The sequence below is a fragment of the Scardinius erythrophthalmus genome, assembly GCF_964197995.2.
Source record: "Scardinius erythrophthalmus genome assembly, chromosome: 3".
Taxonomy (NCBI): domain Eukaryota; kingdom Metazoa; phylum Chordata; class Actinopteri; order Cypriniformes; family Leuciscidae; genus Scardinius; species Scardinius erythrophthalmus.
Window position 1 is genome coordinate 44653312 of NC_138223.1, and position 20511 is coordinate 44673822.

General features: G+C 39.1%; 4 protein-coding genes across 21 annotated transcripts; 1 reads left to right on the forward strand and 3 right to left on the reverse strand.

Annotated features, from left to right (window-relative positions):
• Positions 1-44: 44 nt before the first annotated feature.
• On the forward strand, positions 45-4522 carry LOC308689004 (uncharacterized protein). Its single transcript, XM_081362532.1, has 7 exons — positions 45-184; positions 505-535; positions 654-742; positions 852-2345; positions 3467-3597; positions 3747-3839; positions 3990-4522. Exons 2-7 carry the CDS (start codon positions 508-510, stop codon positions 4087-4089), a joined length of 1935 nt encoding a protein of 644 aa, XP_081218658.1. The 5' UTR covers positions 45-184; positions 505-507; the 3' UTR covers positions 4090-4522.
• Positions 4523-5152: 630 nt separating this feature from the next.
• Positions 5153-5821, reverse strand: nanos3 (nanos homolog 3; the record flags this gene model as incomplete). The annotated part of the gene is made up of 1 exon (XM_081360731.1): positions 5153-5821. A coding segment is annotated over one exon (540 nt), but the record flags the coding sequence as incomplete, so codon positions are not given.
• Positions 5822-6807: 986 nt separating this feature from the next.
• On the reverse strand, positions 6808-15036 carry LOC308688329 (afadin- and alpha-actinin-binding protein). 18 transcript variants are annotated; one of them, XM_081361320.1, is made up of 14 exons: positions 14974-15036; positions 14634-14794; positions 14320-14395; positions 14134-14237; positions 13455-13523; positions 13252-13375; positions 12067-12145; positions 11730-11847; positions 10940-11090; positions 10221-10324; positions 9437-9598; positions 7301-7418; positions 7060-7207; positions 6808-6947 (listed from the first exon to the last, which is right to left on the reverse strand). In XM_081361320.1, exons 3-14 carry the CDS (start codon positions 14378-14380, stop codon positions 6893-6895), a joined length of 1293 nt encoding a protein of 430 aa, XP_081217446.1. In that variant the 5' UTR covers positions 14381-14395; positions 14634-14794; positions 14974-15036; the 3' UTR covers positions 6808-6892. The 18 variants fall into 18 exon arrangements, 16 of the variants coding, with proteins under 16 accessions (XP_081217446.1, XP_081217449.1, XP_081217445.1 ...); XR_014029878.1 differs by lacking the exon at positions 14974-15036 and having other exon boundaries at positions 7301-7449; positions 13222-13375; positions 14634-14793; XR_014029879.1 differs by lacking the exon at positions 14974-15036 and having other exon boundaries at positions 7301-7449; positions 13222-13375; positions 14320-14384; positions 14634-14763.
• Positions 14861-20132, reverse strand: LOC308688331 (guanine nucleotide-binding protein G(I)/G(S)/G(O) subunit gamma-5). Its single transcript, XM_081361328.1, has 3 exons — positions 19946-20132; positions 15608-15748; positions 14861-15479 (listed from the first exon to the last, which is right to left on the reverse strand). The coding sequence occupies exons 1-2, from the start codon at positions 20036-20038 to the stop codon at positions 15623-15625; spliced, it is 219 nt and encodes a 72-aa protein (XP_081217454.1). The 5' UTR covers positions 20039-20132; the 3' UTR covers positions 14861-15479; positions 15608-15622.
• Between the last annotated feature and the right edge of the window lie 379 nt (positions 20133-20511).

A 20511-nucleotide genomic window follows, 5' to 3' on the forward strand; every position in this document is an offset into this window, starting at 1 on the left:
TTTCGCCAGGTTTCCCATAGCAACGACAGAGCCTCGCGCTTTACGGCACGCGGGAACGCCCCACAGACTCTGAGGACTTGTAGTTCAACCGCTGGCTGGGGTGTGTCGATGTATTGAATTTTTAAATAATATATTACGCTTTCTGGTATTTTGTCGTGTTGAAATCGGTTTTCTCTGAGAAAAGGTGCAGAAATGTTTTCCTAAATAATATGCTACCACGAATAGCGTCACGAATCATTCGCGCGCGCGCATTTGAATTGACAGTTAATGTCAGTCAGATAAATTCTACGTGGTTTACTTAAGCATAAAAGGTTTATTTTGTTTGTTGATCGTTTTATAATATTTAAAAATATATATTTTATGAACGTGGGTTAGATGAGAATTAAATTAATACATTTAAACAAGCAAGCCACAAGATATACTAATGAAATGTGTCAAGTGTGCCATGAATTTGTTTTAACTTGTTTCTTTTTATTCACTTGGTTAAATCTGGACTAAAACAAGACAATGACCAAAAGAAAATCAAAGACTACAGGTAGCTTGAACCCATGAAAACATAATTATCAGTCATTCACTCAACGATCTTGATTGTAGCTGTATTGACTTTTTAATTTACAAGATACATGTTGATGTAAATAAATGTATTTTTGCAGAGTTCAAACCTCCTAAAAGAACGAAGTCCAGTGCAAAACGACAGAGAAGCACTGAAGAAACAAATCTGCTGTCTGCAGATGAAACTCAGGTGGATTTGTCTTTCAATTAGGCTACACAAACAACATTTAGAAGATTTTCTATGCTTTGATGCTGTTATATTTGTGTTTCTTTTGCTGATTCTTTTGCTTAATATCTAGATTCAGACACCAAATCCAGAAAACAACAACTCCCATAATGCATCATGCTCAGAGAAGCTGGATGAGCATCAGCCTGGACAGATCACATTACAAATCTGTCAGACAACAGAGTTCCCTGTTGACCCTTGTTGTCCTCTGGAAGAAAAAACATGCAACGATAAGGATGGAAATGGCACAAACACACCTGAGATTGAACAAACTGCAGAGATCACAGTACAAACCCCAGAGCCTAGCGACAATTACGCGCTCTCTCAACCTTTAAATGTCGAAGTTACCAAGGAAAATCAGCCTGACGCAGAGCTGGATGATGAAAAGAGTGAAATCACAATCAATCCAAACCACGAATCCCAGAAGGTCCCGGATGACTGTGACTCTGAATTACCATCAGATGAGTGTCAAACCAAGAGAGAATTATCACATGAGGATAGTTTAGCCACTGAACCTAAGATGGGCGAACGATTAGGGTCTTCGGGCATCAAAGATGAGACATCAGTTGGCGAGACAGGAATTCAGATGACTGAAGAAGATGCAGATCCTCTAGTAAAGAGGAAAATAAAAAAGAGGATGGGAATGTGTCGGCTTGGAGATAGGAAGAAGATGCTCAAGGAACAGTCGACTAGAGGGAATGTGTTTGGAGAAGGACTGGAAAACGAGGCAGGTCAAGATATTAACAAGGAGTCTGTGATGATCAGTGAAGATTTAAAGAAGGATGGCTCAATCTCTCTTGAAGAGGAGGGAACCGAGTCAGAGGTTTCAGGATCCTCCTTCCCAACCTCTTGCCCATTAGAAGATATACCTGAACTGGAAAAACAAGAGCTTAATGTGCAGAATGGGAATGAAGTTCAAGTTCATATATTGGTTGAATGCATGTCAAGCGAGCAAGATATTTCTCATGAAACTGACAATACACTCCCGTCCCATGCTAATTCTAATGATCCTCTTGAGGACATTGAAACTGAACGTGTGGAGCGTAGCTATAATGAAAGCAACATTAAAAAAGATAATAAGCCAGAAATGTGTGATGACCTCACAACTGAGATTGGCACCGAAGTGTCTGTAGATTTAGCTGATGATTACAAGGAATCGACCGATGTTTCGGCTAAAGATGCGGTTGTGATAGAGGGTCCACTTGAAGTCCTCAAAGAGACCAACGAAGAATCAGCATCCACTGAGGTTGCTAATCATTTTGAAGAATTGGTAGTGGGAGGCAATGAGATGGAGGATGAGGAGTGCTTTCCATCTGAACTTGACATGAACACTTCAATCAGTGGCCAAATCAATGAAGAGCGTGTGGAGTTCACAGATATCGCAGTCAATGAGACCGTCAGTGCACCTCCTGTAATCGACGAGATTAAAGATAAGAGTGAGTCTTTGGACTGTACTTTGGTTGCTGCATCTGTAACAGCTGAGACCACAGAGAACTGTGAGAACAGAGACTTGTGGAGTTGGTCCTCACCCGCAGCCCCACCTTGTGGTGAAGATAAAGATGTGCAAGTGAGTTATTCTTTTTAATAAAGAACATATCGAAAATTCCTGACATTATTTAATACTCACTGTCACATGATATACTGCAGGATGCCCTAAGAGTGCTTTTAAGTTCTAGAAAGGACATAGAAGTATCATAAAAAGTAATACATTTCTATGAGAAAAGGCCAAGATGTAAATTGTTACTCAATGAAAAACTTATCAAATCGTATTTAAAGGGTTAGTTTAACCAAAAATTTGAATTATGTCTTAATTTACTTACCCTCATGTCGTTCCAAACCCGTAAGATGTTCATTTATCTTCAGAACACAAAAGAAGATCTGAGCGATTTCTGTCCATCTATTGACAGCTACGCAACTACCAGTTTGAAGCTTCAAAAAGTTCATAAAGAGATCGTAAAAGTAATCCATATGAATCGAGCAGTATAGTTAAAATTTTCTGAAGAGACTCGATCGCTTTATAGGTTAAACAGATTGAATTTAGGCTTTTATTCACATATAAACACCGATTAGCAAACATAAAGCTCAACCGTTCTTGCTATGACGCGCGAGAACAAACATCTTGCGGAACAAGAATGAGCCATGAGAATGAACCTCATTGGTTCTTGCACATCAAGCAATCATGTTTCAGCTTCCGTTTGCCATATCTGATGTGCGTTCATGAATGTCTATATGAGAACAAAAGCTCAAATGAAATCTGTTCATCATATAAATGACCGTATTTAAAAGTTTGGGTGAACCAACCCTTTAACTCAAATATGACATATCAAGATTCATTGCACTACATTTGACAACAATGTCTAGACACGCAAAAATCAATGTCGTTGGACCTCAAACCTGGTGTGAAGTGCTTTACTTGAATTGAACTTGATTTGAGTTAAGCTGAAGGGGATGAAAGAAAGACTTCTAGCTTTATAATGGCATGAGAGATTAAGTATGATGACAGAATTGTCATTTTTCTGTATGTAGAATTCCTTTGAAACCTCACTTTGGATTTGTTAATTGACTGTTAGTTTGCCGTACCATAAGTCGACGAAATAATGTAGGTTTTAATTTGATAATAAGTGTACAAAACTCTCACACGTCCTTTAAAGTCAACATTAAGATACTAAAACTGAGCTGGATCATCAGTCGGTTTCAGAGCATGATGGTCTACCGAGTGAAACTCAGGAGCCTCATCCGAGTCCTGCTGAACCCGATCCCTCCAGCCCGTTATCCATCCACTCCGTGACAGATTCCCAGCTCAACAACATCCCTCTGAGGTGAGACGAGTGCCAGCGGTTCACTTTGACTCAGTCTACTCTTGTTTAATTGGTTACATTTCAGAATTGACTCATTCAATCTTGGACTCATTAATGTGCTGTACAATACAAGGCGTTTTTGTCCATTTTCATGGTTTACTTTTGCTCAGTTTGGAGGACTTCCCCATCGCAGAAGACACTTGTGATCTGGAAGACGCCACAGACCTGGTGTGTGGCCTTATCAGAGATCTCACCGCTCTGAAGTAAGTCATGATTCGTAGAGGTCTTGAGCACTTCTACCACACACACACACACACACACACACACACACACACACAAAAAACATGATTCTGATGTTGTGGTTTACACTGAAACCTTTGACCAAAAACCAACGTAACTTTGTTTTCTTGCAGTTGGATAGTGAGGGATGCACACAGGAAAATTGGACCTTGGCAACAAGACAGAAAACCTCCAAGACCAACGTTTCACAGCAACTATGGCCCTAAACACTAGAAGTATAGGCATCAGTTTCTGAATATGTTATAACGAAGGATATAGCGGACAATTTTTTTAGTGTTTTGACAAAAGAAAGAACACTGGATAATTTGCACTGGTTCAGAGTGATTCAGCTATAGTAATAGTTAGCTACAGACCACATGTTCACATATTGTTCAGTTTCATGTGTTTGAAGTTTGTTCACATCTTTGTGTCTAAGAGCAAATACTCAACTTTCATATAGCGGTTTCATTTCAGTAAGCCAAAGTTAACTTTTTTCTTAAGAAGTTCAAGCAAAGAAGTAAACATTGTAATTCTGTCAATCACAGGTTGTGACCCCTGGATTGAAGGGTGTGAAAGTTTTAGCCCTAAATCGGTCCATCCTTCTGTGCAAAATGTACTACATACAGTAAATACTACATAATTAAATGACTCTTTTCCATTGTTGTGCATGTTTGAGCTTGTTTTGTAAAACTACACCTCAAAAATGGTCAAATTGAGCTTGTTTCAATTAAAGTCCTGTGATGGTACACACAAAAATGGGTTCTAAAAGTGAAAAATTCACTTTTTTCATTTAACTTAAATTTTTAGTGTAACTTGGTAATTGAAAAACACATGAATTTCACAATATGACAAAACCTGATGATCATGATTTTCAGCACAATTAAAGAAATTATAAAGTGGAGAATGAGAGAAAGAAATAAAACAGAAGCTTTTGTAGATTGTTCCATTTAGTTTGTTATTGATGCAAACACAGGCATCTCTCAAGAGTAACACACCTATTAACAGTAAAAGTTTTTTTTTTAAATAGTTATAAAGTCTCACAATAAAAAAGGTGTTATATAATATACAAAATATTTTTCTTTATAAAAATAAAGAGCTTGTTTGTAGAGGAGAGTTGAAACGCGGTTGCACCTGTAGCAAGCCTAATGGCTGGTGTACAAGTTTGTTCACAAGGGGGTAAAAAAAAGAAAAAGAAAAAGTGAAACACACAAGACCAGTGCACACAACTAAGGAAATCCAAAGAAAAAGTGCAAAATCAAACCGTGGAAGCACACATGCATGCAAACTCACACAAGCCATTACGTATAAAACAAACAAACAATTAAAAGTTAAAACTTAACATTAAAACCTTATGTAAAAAGTGTCCTTTCAAATCGTCTCGTTCCTCCAGCTCCTCTGCGGGTCAGAAATGTCCCGTTCGACATGTTTATTTCTTGGCGTACACGGAGCTGTATGTTTTCTCCACCAGCGGGCAGAACCTCTTCGTGTGCGCTTTGGCCCCGGTGGCCCCGCACAGCGGACACATGTACTGGCTCAAATACGGGCATGTCACACTCCCGGTGCGGTCCTTAAGGTAGTGGGATCTGAACACGACCTCACTCTCGCCGTTGTGCTTGCAGAAACTGCAAAACATCCTCTCATGTTGGTCGCTTGAGTTCTTGCAGGGTTCCCCGCTCGTCTCTGTCGTGCGCGCGCGCGCAGGGCCGCTTGGAAACTCCACACGCGCGGCGGTTGTTTGACTTTTGCCCTCATCCGAGCCTGATTGCTGTCCCGACCGATGCATTCTTCTGACCAGGTCTGCCAAACCCAGGTAGTCATTCCAGGGCTGGAAATAATCGTTTTTAAACTCCATGGATCTATGAGCTGACAAGATGTAACGGAGAAGAGGAAAAGGCCATGTCACACTCGCCACCAAAACAACTTGCACGCGCTGAACACGCGTGGGGTTTAAAGGGCAGACGTCACAGCACGAGACCAATTAGGGCATGATTGGTTTGCCAATTGTGTCCTCTGAAGAAAAAAAAAAAAAAAAAAGACTGGTAAGTGAAATAAATTTCATTTGAATTCCTCTGGGATTACTATTGTAACACCACATGGGGTAAGTTTTCGCACCGAGAACCCGTTGTTTATTGAAACTGGTTGGAGAAGAAGCGTTTTTGTAATATGAAATACTCTATGGCGTTTTAAAAAGGCCTTGTACGATCGTAACATAACACAAAAAAAGTATAGAACCTTTAGTTTGCCAAACAAACCAAAAAATATTCATATATTAATTTGGTCAATTCCTCGCAAGAAAGACAACACACAAAACATACAAAGACTATAAATATAAAATAATACACAATAAGGGACATAACCAGTAATAATTATAATAAACAATACACTATATATTATATATATATAATACTGTAAGAGACAATACAATCAGTATAAAAAGCAAATGTCAATGTAAATTATGTACAATTTTGAATACCTGCTAAGTATTTTATGAAATCCTTTTATTTAATTCAATTCCTTGTCTGAATGTAAATGTGTTTTGGTTACCCATCTTATACCACAAATATTACATTCAAATTAAATATTCTCATTTTAACATTTTAATATTTAACAAAAATTATTATTTCAAGACATTTTTGAACTAGTATTTAAAACCACAACAACAGCGTATTTTTGAATAGAAATATTTGGTTTCACAGACAGGGCTTAGATTAAGCCAGAATTTGGCCTTATAGTTCAACTAGAGCATTTAAATTGCTTATGTAAACACGCCTTAGGAAAAAACAAAACATTATTGGTGTGCAACTTGAGCTTTTTTAACTGAAATCAACTTGTTTTAGCCCCGGTCTCAGCCGCAGCTTACAAAACAATATATGCAATTGTGAATATGAAGTGTGCATTTGTGAGAGATGCCGATATGCTGGAAAGAGAAAACACAAGGAAATCCCACATATATAATGCATATGATATCCTTTATTTAATTTATTCAAAAAAGACTGAATCTTCACAAAACACGCAGTATTTCCTTGAAGCGTGTGAACTAAAAGGGCCAGTCGGTGTTGTGTTCCTCAGGGGACAGAAGGATCCGCCGAGACCTGAGAGACAGAGAGAAAAGGACAGCACTGAGTCCGACTGTATCATTCACCTCTCATTTCAACGCGTGACGGATATTACACGGATATTAGAGATATTAAAGAGATATTAGACCTGCGGCAGGGCAGTTTAAGAGCGGAGTACAGCTCAGGGGTGTTGGGGGTCATGACCCCGCTCTGACGGGACCCTGGCGTGACCCCTGACCTCTCAGATGACGGAGTGACACATGGAGAGAGAGAGAGCTGATCCGGAGCTGCTGCACCTGCACACACACACACACAGGGCTGTGTTATAGTGTAATGCTGTAATGTTGATCTGTGCGTGTGCGTGCGTGTGTGTGTGTGTGTGTATGTACGGGGGTCGCTGAGCGCTGTGCTCTCTCTCCTGTTCCACTGACAGCTTTTCTTGACGGGAGAAAAACTGAGGAACTCGGACTTCAAACGGGAGGCTTTCTGCTGCTCAAACTCGCTTCTCTGAAACACACACACACACACACACACATTGCTGAGGGACAAAGTAGATTATTAAGCATTATAAGGAGAAATTCAGCCAAGATATTCACACACAAATTCCTTGTGTGTGTAAACATACTTGGCAATAAAGCTCATTCTGATTCTGAAAATGAAATCCTTTTATTTACTCAATATGCTGTTATTGTTTTCTGTAGAAGACTGAATAAAAATGCAAGCCTTCAACTCAGTTTGTTCATATAACAAAAGTTGATTATACTATTTTTTATTATACTTCATGGTGATTTTATTATTTATTTTAAATTCTCGACAATTCCCTGGTCACTGTAAACTGTCCATGAAGCAAAAATCTGTGTAACCATTCTTCAAAACGTCTCCTTTGTGCTCTGCAAAGTGCGCTGGGTGATTCGTAGTCCGATTTCTGTCAATATTTGAAGGATCCCAAGATTTTTCTGGTACTTCTGCTGTAATGACAAAGCTGATCACTTTCAAACTTTATTTCCAGAACTATGAGTGTCAATTTAAATGTAATATTTAAATATTTATATCAAATATATTCTAAATTATATTTATAATTATGTAAAAAATAATTTAGTTAAATTATAAATATTTAAAATATATTTTTTAAGTTAAGTTTCATTAACTGAATTAGTTTGATAAATTAATTCAGTTTGTAAATTATTTTTTACTCACAAATAATTTATCTTTTAGAGCATAACCAGATTTTTTCCTATTATAAAATAAAAATAAAACACCCATGACTTTAAGATTTTATTAATTCCCATGACTTTTCCAGGTCTAGACTTTAAAAATACCACATATATCCAGGTTTTCCAAGGCCGTGAGAACTCTGGTTTTAAAATAAAAATAACAGGTGTTGAGGGAGTGACTTCGAATTAGAAATATCTTAAGTTTATTTGTTTTAGTTTATTTTAAAGCTTGTTTTTTTGTTATAATTTTTAAATCACCCCTTGGACGTGTGCCTGGTTGAGAATTAGGTATGTTTACATGACAGTGATGTACAGAAAACAGAAAACTCCTTTTGTGTTTCTGAAAAGTTTCACGTACAGACGACAAGGTTGTCAAAACGATCCTGTTCACACCGATCTGTGAAAACGTTTAAAATACTGTATTTTTAAATCATGGCCAGTAGATGGCGATGTCAGCTTATATAGAAACAACACGCCAATAGACTGAACACGTGATGTGCATGAACTGCACTTTTAAACCAGTTTTCAAAAGTTTGCACTTCCAGTCCCCCAAAGCGCTGTTGACGTGCAAATAAATCAGCCAAAATTCATAAAAGGGTTTCAGTTTTTAGTTGAAAGTGTCATGTAAACACCCGCCTTAGTGGATCATGTTGATAATTTGATGTGATTCTCTACACCTGTGGTTGCTCTGCCCGTGTAAACTTAAAGGAGAACTCCGGTCAATTTTAACATTGAGCTCATTTTATTGTACATTTGGAGTGCTGTCAATACAGAGAACAACGACAAAAATCGGTGTTGCCTACACAGAGTTATTCTATTTTTAAAATTTGCACCCTGTTGACTTCAATGGGGCAAGTACTAAACCTGCTTTTAGCCTCTTAACATCCTTGATGTGTCATTACAAGTGCACAGAAAATGTGAGTGATTCCTTCTGAGTGAACACGAGTGGATCTGACTGCAGTAGATGTAAAAGATATGTATAAAAATTATGTTATTTAAGCCAGCGCAAATACCTGTGTTTACATCCTGTTTTTCGGTTGAAGTCCAAAGTAGTCGATTGCCGAGTTCACGCGCATAGGTTTATCACGCGGTGACTGTTGTAGGCAACACCGATTTTTGTAGTTGTTCTCTGTATTGACAGCACTCCAAATGTACAATAAAATGAGCTCAATGTTAAAATTGACCGGAGTTCTCCTTTAAGGAGAACTGATTTCATCCACTAAAAACACCAGCTGATTCAAGCAAAAATGACAAAGAAAAGTTAGTTCAGAGAGATAAACAGGCGCATAAATCAACGTAAGTGCCTCTCACCTCGTGACCCAATCGGATAGCCGCCTCAGTGAAGGCCCGCCTCTCTCGCTGGAAGCTCCGCCTCTGCCGGTTAAGCTCCTCCCAGTGGTCCTGTAGCCGCTCCCACTCCTCCAGATAATAGCAGTCCATCAGCACCGCGGGGAGAGGCGGAGTCACACTGTCCTGAGAGAAAACACTCACTTTACTGTGGTAAACACCGAGCCGGACGGGACATCAGGGCTGCGTTCAGCCCCGACAAAAAGCTGCAAAACGGTGGTGCGTTGAACACCCTGTTCTGATGACGCAAGAGTTGCATCTACGGCAGCTGAGAAGGACATTCTTTGTGTTCTTTTTGAAGAATTTTCGGAGCCTGATGAAATCGGTATAAATACTTGTTTAATACTGCAAAATACGCTCGATGTTACAGTCACTGCCCTCGCCGTCCAGAATAAAAGAGATCATCCCAATCAAGTGAAGGGATTCCTGTGGTTCCTAATTATTGAGATCCAACATTTGCCTCGCATTTCAGGATGAAAAGACAAACATGTCTTCTAATATCTTCAGTTGTTGCGTCTACCGAGCTGCAGCCGACACATTTGTAAACGACTTGGACCCATTGTGCGAGCTGTCTCTTTAATACTCTTTAATGTTGCTGCTGATTGGGCTGACATTTTTGACACACCCACCAAACAATAGAAAACGTATCTCAAACCGTTTCCAGGAAACATGCCGTTCAACCCGGAGACCGTAGCAGAACGTCGCGCACCGGTTTGAGCGTGAACGAGCCCCAGCTCTGGTGTCTGACCTGCAGTAACTCCTGCTGCGCTCGGATCAGCTCCCGGCTCTGCTCCAGTTCCTCCTCCAGATGAGCCAGCAGCTTCTCCTGGTCCGTTCCCTGAGCGACAGCACCTGATGAACACACACACACACACACACACACATATACAGTCAAACCAAAACTTATCCAGACACCTTCAACATTTCTCACATTATCACAGTTTATTCGCTATAGTTTAGAAAATGGTTATAAGATATGTCAAGAAGAGTTATTAAATCGGTTGATTTTTCTCTGATTTTGTCCATCCTTCTGTTAGACTGTCTCAGAGATGAATTATGTAGAATATCTGTCAGCTGTTAAATTTAACTACACAATTAGATAATACCAGTTTAGCTCAACCGAACACCAAGCAATGCTTCATTTAGTTCAGTCTGTGTGTGAAAAGGTCACATTAGTAATTACAGAAAAAACACTTCAGCAAAACATGGTCAGCTCAAAGTGTCTGAAGAATATTTACTGGTAGTCACTGTATGAAGAATATTTGGGTATAATATGTCACAGTTTATTTTGCTCTCCTCACTCACATAAATGAACTATAGAGTCCTGCATCCACTCGTAAAAAATATACAAAACAATATCTGGTGTCTGAATAATTTTTGGTTTGACTGTAGATATTCAAAGATAATCGTTGACTTCAGTCCATAAAGTCTCTTCTAACATGTCAATTTCAAGCATTCGGTTCTTACTCTGAGACACGAGCTCCCGGAGTCTCTTCTGGACTTGCATCCACTCCTGGACCACACCTCCGGTCACATGATCACCAAGGCCCTGCTCTGATTGGACCAGCACACTGTCTTTGTCCTCATCCCCCAGTCCTGTATGGTCATCTTGTAGAATCTAATGAGAAAGATTTTACTATATGATGCACCCAATTTGCATACTTCATATCCTAAATAGTATGCAAGTATGTAAATAATAGTAAGTGTGCATCACATATTACACTGAAAGAGGCAGACTTTGCAATTTGATCTTATACAGGGACATTTTTGCCCTGTATATCTTGATTTTTGGGGGGCATTTTAATCAATTTTGATGGCATTTTTGCCGCAAACCCCCGTTAATTTCCATGATGACAGTGGGCCGGGGCTGTTTTTCGAGCACAAGTGGACGGAGGCCGCTTCTGTCGCAAGGCCCGTTTCATGTGAAACATAGCAAGACTGCTACTGAACAGGTTTCGGATTACTTTTACTTTTTCAGTTGAATTAAAGTTTAATAAAAAATCATGAGAGTTTGAAGCCTCAGCAGTCTGTATGAACTTTAAAGTTCAGTAATAGTCAATTTAGCTTAGGAACAGTGAAGGGAAGTCTGTGGTGTCAAGACATGTTTTAATTGATGAAGTTGGATGTTTTTCTGCACTCTCAGAATTAAGCATTTGCCCAATACCGGTGAAGAACATCCTTTTAGTGTATAGTTTGTGCAAACTCTGCCGTACATATTTTTTAAAGGAGATCTTTCCAGTGCAGGGGTCTCTCTCACCTGTGCCATGTTATTTCTGAGCATGTGCAGCAGTGTGGTGAGCGCGTGCCGGAGTTTCATGGCCTCTCTGAGCTCGGCTTCTCTCCGGTCCAGCAGCAGACGCAGTGCTTCTTCTGTCCTGCAGGGGGAAACACAAAGCACTCGAGCCAAAATACATTTTTTGGGGGGGGGAATAGGCAAATATTTTCTACACTTTTCTCTCCACAAATAATTCCTGTTCCTCAGATTTTACATAAAAGACGCTTAAAGTCCACATTAAAGCACATTATTGCAAATTACACAAATGTTTCTGATGGATTAAAGCGCGTTGTACAGTCTATCGGTTCATTGGATGTACCTCCCATCAGCCTTTGCGGGCTTGAAGCCAGGCTCTCTCCGTCCCGTCCGCTTTGGCAACACATTTATGATCTCCATGGCTATAGATGGGGAACACTGTTGTCACTGTGCAGTTTGTGGGTTTCATGGTGCATGCATCCTAATTTAATGTTTCGTGGCTATTCTGCAAGTTAACGCACTCAAACTTGAGGAAAAAAAGCACAAAAATTCTGATGACATCATCTTGCACTCAGGGGAGTTTCCCAGACAGCAATAGAGCTGGTAAGTCCCGCCCCTCCGCTAACCCCACTGGACCTCTAGGTTGAAAAATCGTCAATGCAAGTGAATGGGAGAAAATAATTATTTTCTGGTCCCGTTTGAATTGTGCCATGAATGTGAACATATGTTGTCCATGAATTTTTTTATATAATCTTTCGTGTAAAGAATGCTACAATTTAGCGTGTAGAAGTTTGATACGGTTAGACTTTGTGTGAGAGCACTTTGTGGACTACAACTCTTCGCTGCTTTCGACGCGTTTGAAACGTCACCACCACTCGCACACGGACACTAGCTCACGCATCCCGCTAAACATGGCTGTGTCTTTGGTGCACTTCACCTCCTTCTTTCAGGGAGAGGACAAAATCGTTGAGGTTGGTCAAAACCACGGGTAAGTCAACTTTATGGGGTGACGTCACCTAGGCGACATGTAGTCTTTCTCGTTATGTCTTTTCCACAACTGCTAGCCGAAGAATCATACCATATACTGTCAAACTCGTAACATGAAAGATTATATATAAAAAAAAAAATCACAGACATATGTTCACATTCATGGCACAATTCAAACGGGACCAGAAAATAATTATTTTCTCCCATTCACTTGCATTGACGATTTTTCAACCCAGAGGTCCAGTGGGGTTTTACGGATGGGCGGGACTTACCAGCTCTATAGTGTCAGCCCAGATCCGGGCCACATCTGGTACATGTACATGTGGATTCCATGCATACCAGATGTGGGCGACACTATGTTGCTGTCTGGGTTGTGTATAATATAAACTTTTTATAAGAATAATAGCATTTGTGACACATTGTTGTAAGTGAACGAGGGCAAATGTTTCAAAAAGGGAAAGGACAGAATATTAAGGTGGTGAATGAAGTCGCTAGAAGTTGAACATGAAACCGTGTCGTGACCGCGGGCCGTGAGTCTCACACACTCCGCGCTGCTTGTGTCTGTCGGAGAGCTGAGAGAGCTTCTCCTTCATGCGGCTGATGTTCTGCTCTCTGCGCCTCAGTTCCGCCCCCTGCTGGTGACAGCGACACTGCAGCCGCGCGCACTACACACACACACACACACACACACGACCGTCGTCTGGTGCGCTCTACTGCAGGAATTATAACACTTCATAACACAACCTTCTCTCTTTCAGAGGTCAGAGCATCTTGCAGCCTGGAGATGTGCAGGTCCTTCTCCATAAGCTGCTCCTGTGAAAGACAATAAGCGCAGTCAGTCTTTAATGTAATAATAATATAAATATAATAATATTAATATAATAATATTAACAATTAAATATTAATTAGGAATATTATTCATATAGCTATTGGGATAAACCCAATTTGAGGGAGTCCCAAAATACAATATAAAATTATTTAGCAAATAATATAATATTACAATTAATTTACATAATACAATATTAACATAGCCTAATTAAGCATTAATTAGGAATATCATTTATATATTGGGATAAAGCCCTTGAGATGTAGCCTACGTCTTGTTTTTTTTTATGGGGTCCCAAAATATAATAAATAACGTTAACATAACATAAAATGTTATATTAATATATAATATAATAAAAACTTACATGTCATTTTTGATGGGGTCCCATAATATAATATAATATAATATAATATAATATAATAAATCCTGAATTAAAAGGCAGTAAAATAAACACTGCCCTGATGTGTAAGAAAATAAGCATAACTAATGTGAAAATAATACCACAGCCTTGTTCATTATTTAGAGGTTCTGGACATGATCTGCCGTGATGTTCAGTGTAGTGTAGTGTAGTGAGGCTCAGGTGTGGCACATGCGCACCTGTAACGAGTCGATCGGGTCTCTGTGCTCTTCTCTGAAGATCCTGTGTGTGAAGCGGAGTGTGGTTTCATCATGATGAGGCACACACACCGAGTTCAGCATCTCTGACAGACACAGGACACACTCAGGCTGCTCTTTCTGACCGTTACGTATCACGTGTGTGTGTGAGAGAGAGTTCACACTTACCTGTGCAGTCTTGAGCTCGGATATGAGACGATGGTGATCTGGAGAGATGTTTGTGTGCCATAACCCTGCAGAAATACTAACAGCACAACATTAGAAATCACGGCTACAGAAAACACTGATGCCTTGTACAACTTTTCCTTTTCAGTGCATGAAAAATAAACAGAAGTGATTGTGAAATCTGTAAAACCACAGCAATTTGACTTGTATATTTTGGCCATTTCAATAACATTAAGCAATTTATCTAAAACACGTGTTAGCATAAATTAAATCTCTGATAGATATATAAGCAAATATGTTAACCTAACATGTCTTACCAGAGCAAAGAAATCCGTTGTGCCTTCTCAAAAGTTAGATAAAAACATTAAAGCGTGTTACAGAGCAAACGAGAGCTCCAGTGACTTGTGTTTCCTTCAATCATGTCATCAGTGATCGACAGCTTCGGTCTATGTAACAGCTAACACACATTCCTAATGGACTGAGTGTTGAGAAATACGTACAATATTAAAGGTTAGTATGCACTTTAAAGTCAACACAACAGACAAATGATCAATGACACTTTATTTTAAAGGCAAAAAGACATTGAAAAAGACTTAAACGTAACATGTTCATCCAGTAGGTGATCGTGTAGATCAGGATCTCCCTCATCAAACACACCTGAATCAACTGATCAGCTGACGAGGGTCAGACCCCGCGATGTTTAGTGTGAACACTGAATCTGAACACAAATGCTTGTTTAAAATGACCTTCAAGTCAAATTCAGCTGGCTATAAATTAGTAAAACACTATAGTAAAAATCTGTCTCTTTACGTCAGCTAATTCTTCAATTCCTTCCTCATAAACCAGGGAAACCTTCATACAATCTTCAACAAACTGTTTTTGCTTTATACACATCACAAATAAAATAGTGTTTAGTACATGAAGTTCGCTTTTTAACACACAGGGCGTGTTGTGGGTAATGCATGTTCAGAAACGTTAATACAGTGACTGATCGTACCATGCCATACAGTGTAAATTCAGCATAATCAAAGTATTATTATACATAATACAGTTCATACAAACAAACAATTTGTCTAGTGTTTGTGTGGGTCTTTATGTAGTAGTGTAAAGGTAGAAACAGACGCTCGAGGACAGACGCATCGTCAGAAACGGCTTCATCGGCTCTGAAATAACAGATATAACATATAAGTATTAATATATGGGATCATGACAAAGACAAACGAGAGCCTTAAGTGCATGCATTAGCATTAGCATTAGCATTAGCTGAGAGGAGGTCAGGAGGCGCTGTAACCTCTGCGGGATCAGCTCAGAGGAGCCCGCAGGATTTGGGCGGGCGGAAGGGGTTGTCGCTGGACGGGACGCCCATCAGAAGAGGGTCTTTATGGGCGTTTTGCAGGCAGAAGTTCTTCAGGTCTGTGGCAGCTTGAGAAACCTGCAGAGATCGCAGTGAAAACGACATGAGTCCAGATCGTGATAAACACAGTGATGAAGCAGAATGTAAAACCGCATTACTACCGCTCTGACCAAAGTGCGCATGTGCTCGGGTCTACACTGATGCAGTGTGTCGTTCACACAACTTCATGAGCGAACTCGGTGACATTATTCTGAAGTTTTCTCTTCTCCAAAACGCTAAACTGTCAACACAACTCACTCTACTGCGTATCTTCAACCAAAGTGCAATCAGTGTAGGCACTGTGACGTTCATCACGCAGTAGATTAAAACAATGGCCGGTAACATGCATATCTGAGTGTGGAATAACTATACTTATAAGCGAATAATCAGAATAATGAAAATTGCATGTAAACTGGAGCGAGTTCTGCTCATGTCATGTAAACATCTTACTGCGATTAAAGGGATACTCCACTTTTTTTTTTTTGGAAATAGGTTTATTCTCCCCCAGAGTTAAACAGTTGAGTTTTACCGTTTTCGAATCCATTCAGCCGAACTCCGGGTCTGGGGGTACCACTTTTAGCATAGCTTAGCATACATCATTGAATTGGACAGGACCATTAGCATCTCTCTCATAAAAATGACCATTAAGGCTTGTCCGCTTGTCCGGGACAAGTGGATTTTTTTGTAGGACAAGTGGAAGAGAAAATTAGTTGTCCCACTGGACAAGTTAAATTTCAAACAAAATAAAATGCCATGTTACTTAACGTTATGTGCCACTCATTAGGCCTATGTCTATAATTTTACAGATTTAATTTTACCGATTTGAGACGTCGCATAACTGCCAGATTCAAACTGTGCTTTCGCGCGTTGCCTGGCGCTGAGCCAGAGTCAGACGCGTTCAGCGCTGTCATATATCACAACTAAGCAGTGTTTTCAACTTCATAATGTTTATTTTAGGTTTCAGATATTTAAATACACATAAGCACGAGTAAAACAATACATTTGGAGTTTGTAAAATACACACTGATGTCTGTGGAAGCAGCAATAACAATCTATTCAAATATAATTTGTCGACATGTGTTATTCATATTCATATCAGACAAACATAGTGGAAGTAACTAACTATAAAGTTTACTCTATTCTTCTCAGTTCACCGGCCACTTTCTTGCATTTATTTCGGGAGAAACTGATGAATTCACGTGCTGTAAATCCGACTGACAGGACAACATTGCGGCGCCCATCTCATGTTATAGATCAAGATTATTTATAAAGGTTTTTAAACAACCAAACACTCACTTACACGTATGTGAGAATCGGAATATCAGATAGGCTGATTGATGACATGGTAAGCAAGTTTGTGAATATTTTGAATAAAAAAGGAAAAGCGAAATAAAAGCGACACATCTGTCTTACAGTATTATTGTGGCTGCGGTGTATCGTGTGACGCGTCGCCATGGAAACATTAAAGGGAACGTTCTCCTTGAAAAAACTCACTCTGGGGGTGGGTGTGTCAGAATATTTTAAACTTACGCGTGAAAGGGTTAAATCGAAAATAAATATTTGTGTGTGCTGTAAAGTGGTTAGAAAAAAAATAAATCGGAATCGGCAGGTCAAACTCAATGAAAAACCGGAATCGGCCTAGAAAATTGTAATCGGTGCATCTCTATTAGGGTTGTCACTTTTGAGAAAAATCAAATTCGAACGGATATCGAATATCAAGAAATGTATTCGAATATATTCGAATATCTACGAGTAAAATGAAGTTAACGAACAACCTCGATCCATCAGGAAACGCCACATGGTCGCTGAATTTCACTGTGCTTCATGAAGAGTTTTTCTTTTGCGTGAAAAAGCCGTTCGCCGGAGATGTGTTAAAAGATAGCGGAGTGCATTCATGATTAGGCTACCGGTATAATAATCCTCCTGGCGCCGGGTCTGAGTGAGTAATGTACTCTCTTACCTTTGTTATTAACATTAATGACACTTTAAGACCAGCCGCTGCGGACAGAGACGCGATCTGACATGCGTCGCATTTTCTCACAAATCTCTACGTTCATTTAAGACTTTATTTAAATAATTTAAGACTGCTCTTATGAGGACACTCGACAAAACGGACATTTGGCATAATTTGTGTGTTATGGTTTGTTCAAGCCCGAAAGAGAACTCGATACTGACACGTGTCTTTTCTGTGGGTCGTGTGTGTGTGTGTGTGTGTGTGTGTGTGTGTAATAGGCAGGAATTACAGCGCGGACTCATTTGTCTTGTCGTTATCTTCCATTTTCAAAACAAGCTGGCTATTGGCTGTTATTCGCTTGATTTGGTCATGGGCCTACGCTACAATACGTTTAGAGCGGCCGCTACTGGATGAGATGGCAAACAATAAAATAAAAAGCAAACGGTCTAATCATAGACTGTAAAAAATGCGCAAAACATGGCACATTAAAAACCGGATAGTTTATTTATAGTTCGGTTTCGGATATTTCACGTCATGTTCGAATGCATATTCGAATATCGAATAAAAAGTGACGGCCCTAATCTCTATGTCTACAAAATTATTTTAGATATAGTATACAGTAAGTCTAGCTAGCTTGTCTAGCTAGCTTGCAAATACTGAGGATACCTACAAGAGTCACCACTTCCTCTGGTGATACACTGCACACCAGCGTGCAAAGTATAACTTTGTATTATGGAGTCTGGAGTCTGGAGATCCTTATTTCTTGTTGAAGGACTCTGTTCTTGGGACACGTTCCTTTCTACAACTGAATTTTATTAATATTGATAGTGTTTGAATGCTTTCAATGGTTTGTTCGAATTCTGCATTAGCAAAACACAAAAAAATTGATAAATGATAAAATTATAAATCTTTACCCTGGACAAGTGACTTTTGTGCATGGACAAGTAAAACATAAATTTACATGTCCGAAGGACAAGTGCCTCAAAAAGTTAATGTCAAGCCCTAACGACTGCAAGAAACAAGCTAACGTTTGTTGCTTGATAGACGCTACAACTACAACTTCCGCATTTGTCCAGGACTCCACGCAGTACGAGCGGAAACCGAGGGTAACGCGGATATGACGCAATTGACTGGCGACTCCCAGCTCCCCCCTGCTCTAACGCCCCATTTCCTTGGTTAAAATCACAATTTTCTCACGATTTAAAAATAGTTGGAAACATTTGGGATATTGTAAGTAATCAACTTAAAATATATAACACTGGCCTTGAGATTATGGGATATTTTAATGCAAAATTCTTACATATTGTACCTTTAACAGTTTATTTTCTTATTAGTAACATAACAATACATCAATGCAGTTTTTGAAACTGGCTTCATCCAAAGTTCATATTTCCGTTCTGGAAATTATACTGCAGATGTAATTAGATAATGGATCACATATTTAAACAACATTTAAAAAAAAATTGTAATAAAAAGCAATTGTCTTAATGTCCTGTGATTAATCAACTGCGGTATTTGATAAGAATATCTATTCATCGATTTTTTTTAACCTAATTACCTGTGGTATCTTGCCTTAAATGTATGGTTGAAATAAGTTCTTATATAATCTCTATTAAATAAATGTAGGCCTACATCTATTTTTGTCAGACAACACAGTGACATGATGAATCTATGGCAAAGGATATAAACGCAAGTTAACTGAAAATTAAGTCAACAAACACTACTTTAACATACAGTGTTATTATTAATAATTAAATATTCTGCATGCATTATAGAGAAAATTTGGCATTTTCATATTAATGTATCTTTGAGCTGGAAAAAAAAGTTTCAGTCACAGTAAAGAGTTTTTGTTTAAACACAGATGCATTTTTTTAAGTGCTATAGACAGTATACAAAAAAGTACCATAATATTGCAATCTGATGCCATCACTGTACCCTAAAGTATACTAACGTTAGCAGAGTCTCAGTTATAGCGCTGCTCTCTGTGCGTTTGCATTATTAATGAGCAGAGGGCATAGCAACTAAATGTTGTACGACTACAATGCAGATCTGACCGTATAAAACTATCATTAACACTTTAAAAACATTTCGGAGTTGCCGTGACGTAGAAACCCGGATGTTATTTACCTATAAGTTAGTTTAAACGCGTTTAAATAGTTGTTTTGTCGGTTAGCGTTAGCGCTAGCAGTAACAGTTAACTCACACCGGTTAAACGCTTTTGTCCGTGTTCTTCCTCAACCCACAAACTCTTTCACCTTTAAAGTTGACGCTGACATACTTACGTTAATTCTTCGTATTTTCGCCTCTAGTCTGAGCTGTTTGACGGCTTTGGTCGCCACAGCCACACTACTGCTGCTAGCGTTATTGTTGGACATGATGACTGACCGAATGACTGAAAAAGAGTTTGCGGAAGTTTGAGGAAGAGGAACGCGCGCAAGCGCGCGCACACACAACACGACTTCACTATCTAAATATGGACATGGTACAGCCACTTTTACTATATATCTACTTATACTTTTTTTTTTTTACAAATGGAGGTTTTGTCAGATTTAACTGACGACAAATTTGTCTCCAAAGTATTTGAGAACGCGTGCAGTGTCTCAAAGTCCAGATCGCACAAAAAAAAAAAAAAAAAAAAAAAAAAACAGTCTGTGGAACCAAGAAATGTAACATCACTTTTGCAAGAGTAAGTCATTAAAACTGGCATATTGTCTAACTTTGTTATATTCTCTTCCTTAAGCATTTGAATTCTTGAATTCTGTTCTAGAAACACAAAAATATGACATTTCCCCAAAAGATGGATCCCTCCTTCAGTGTATGCCTTTAAATCATCCAGTAAAACTTTATT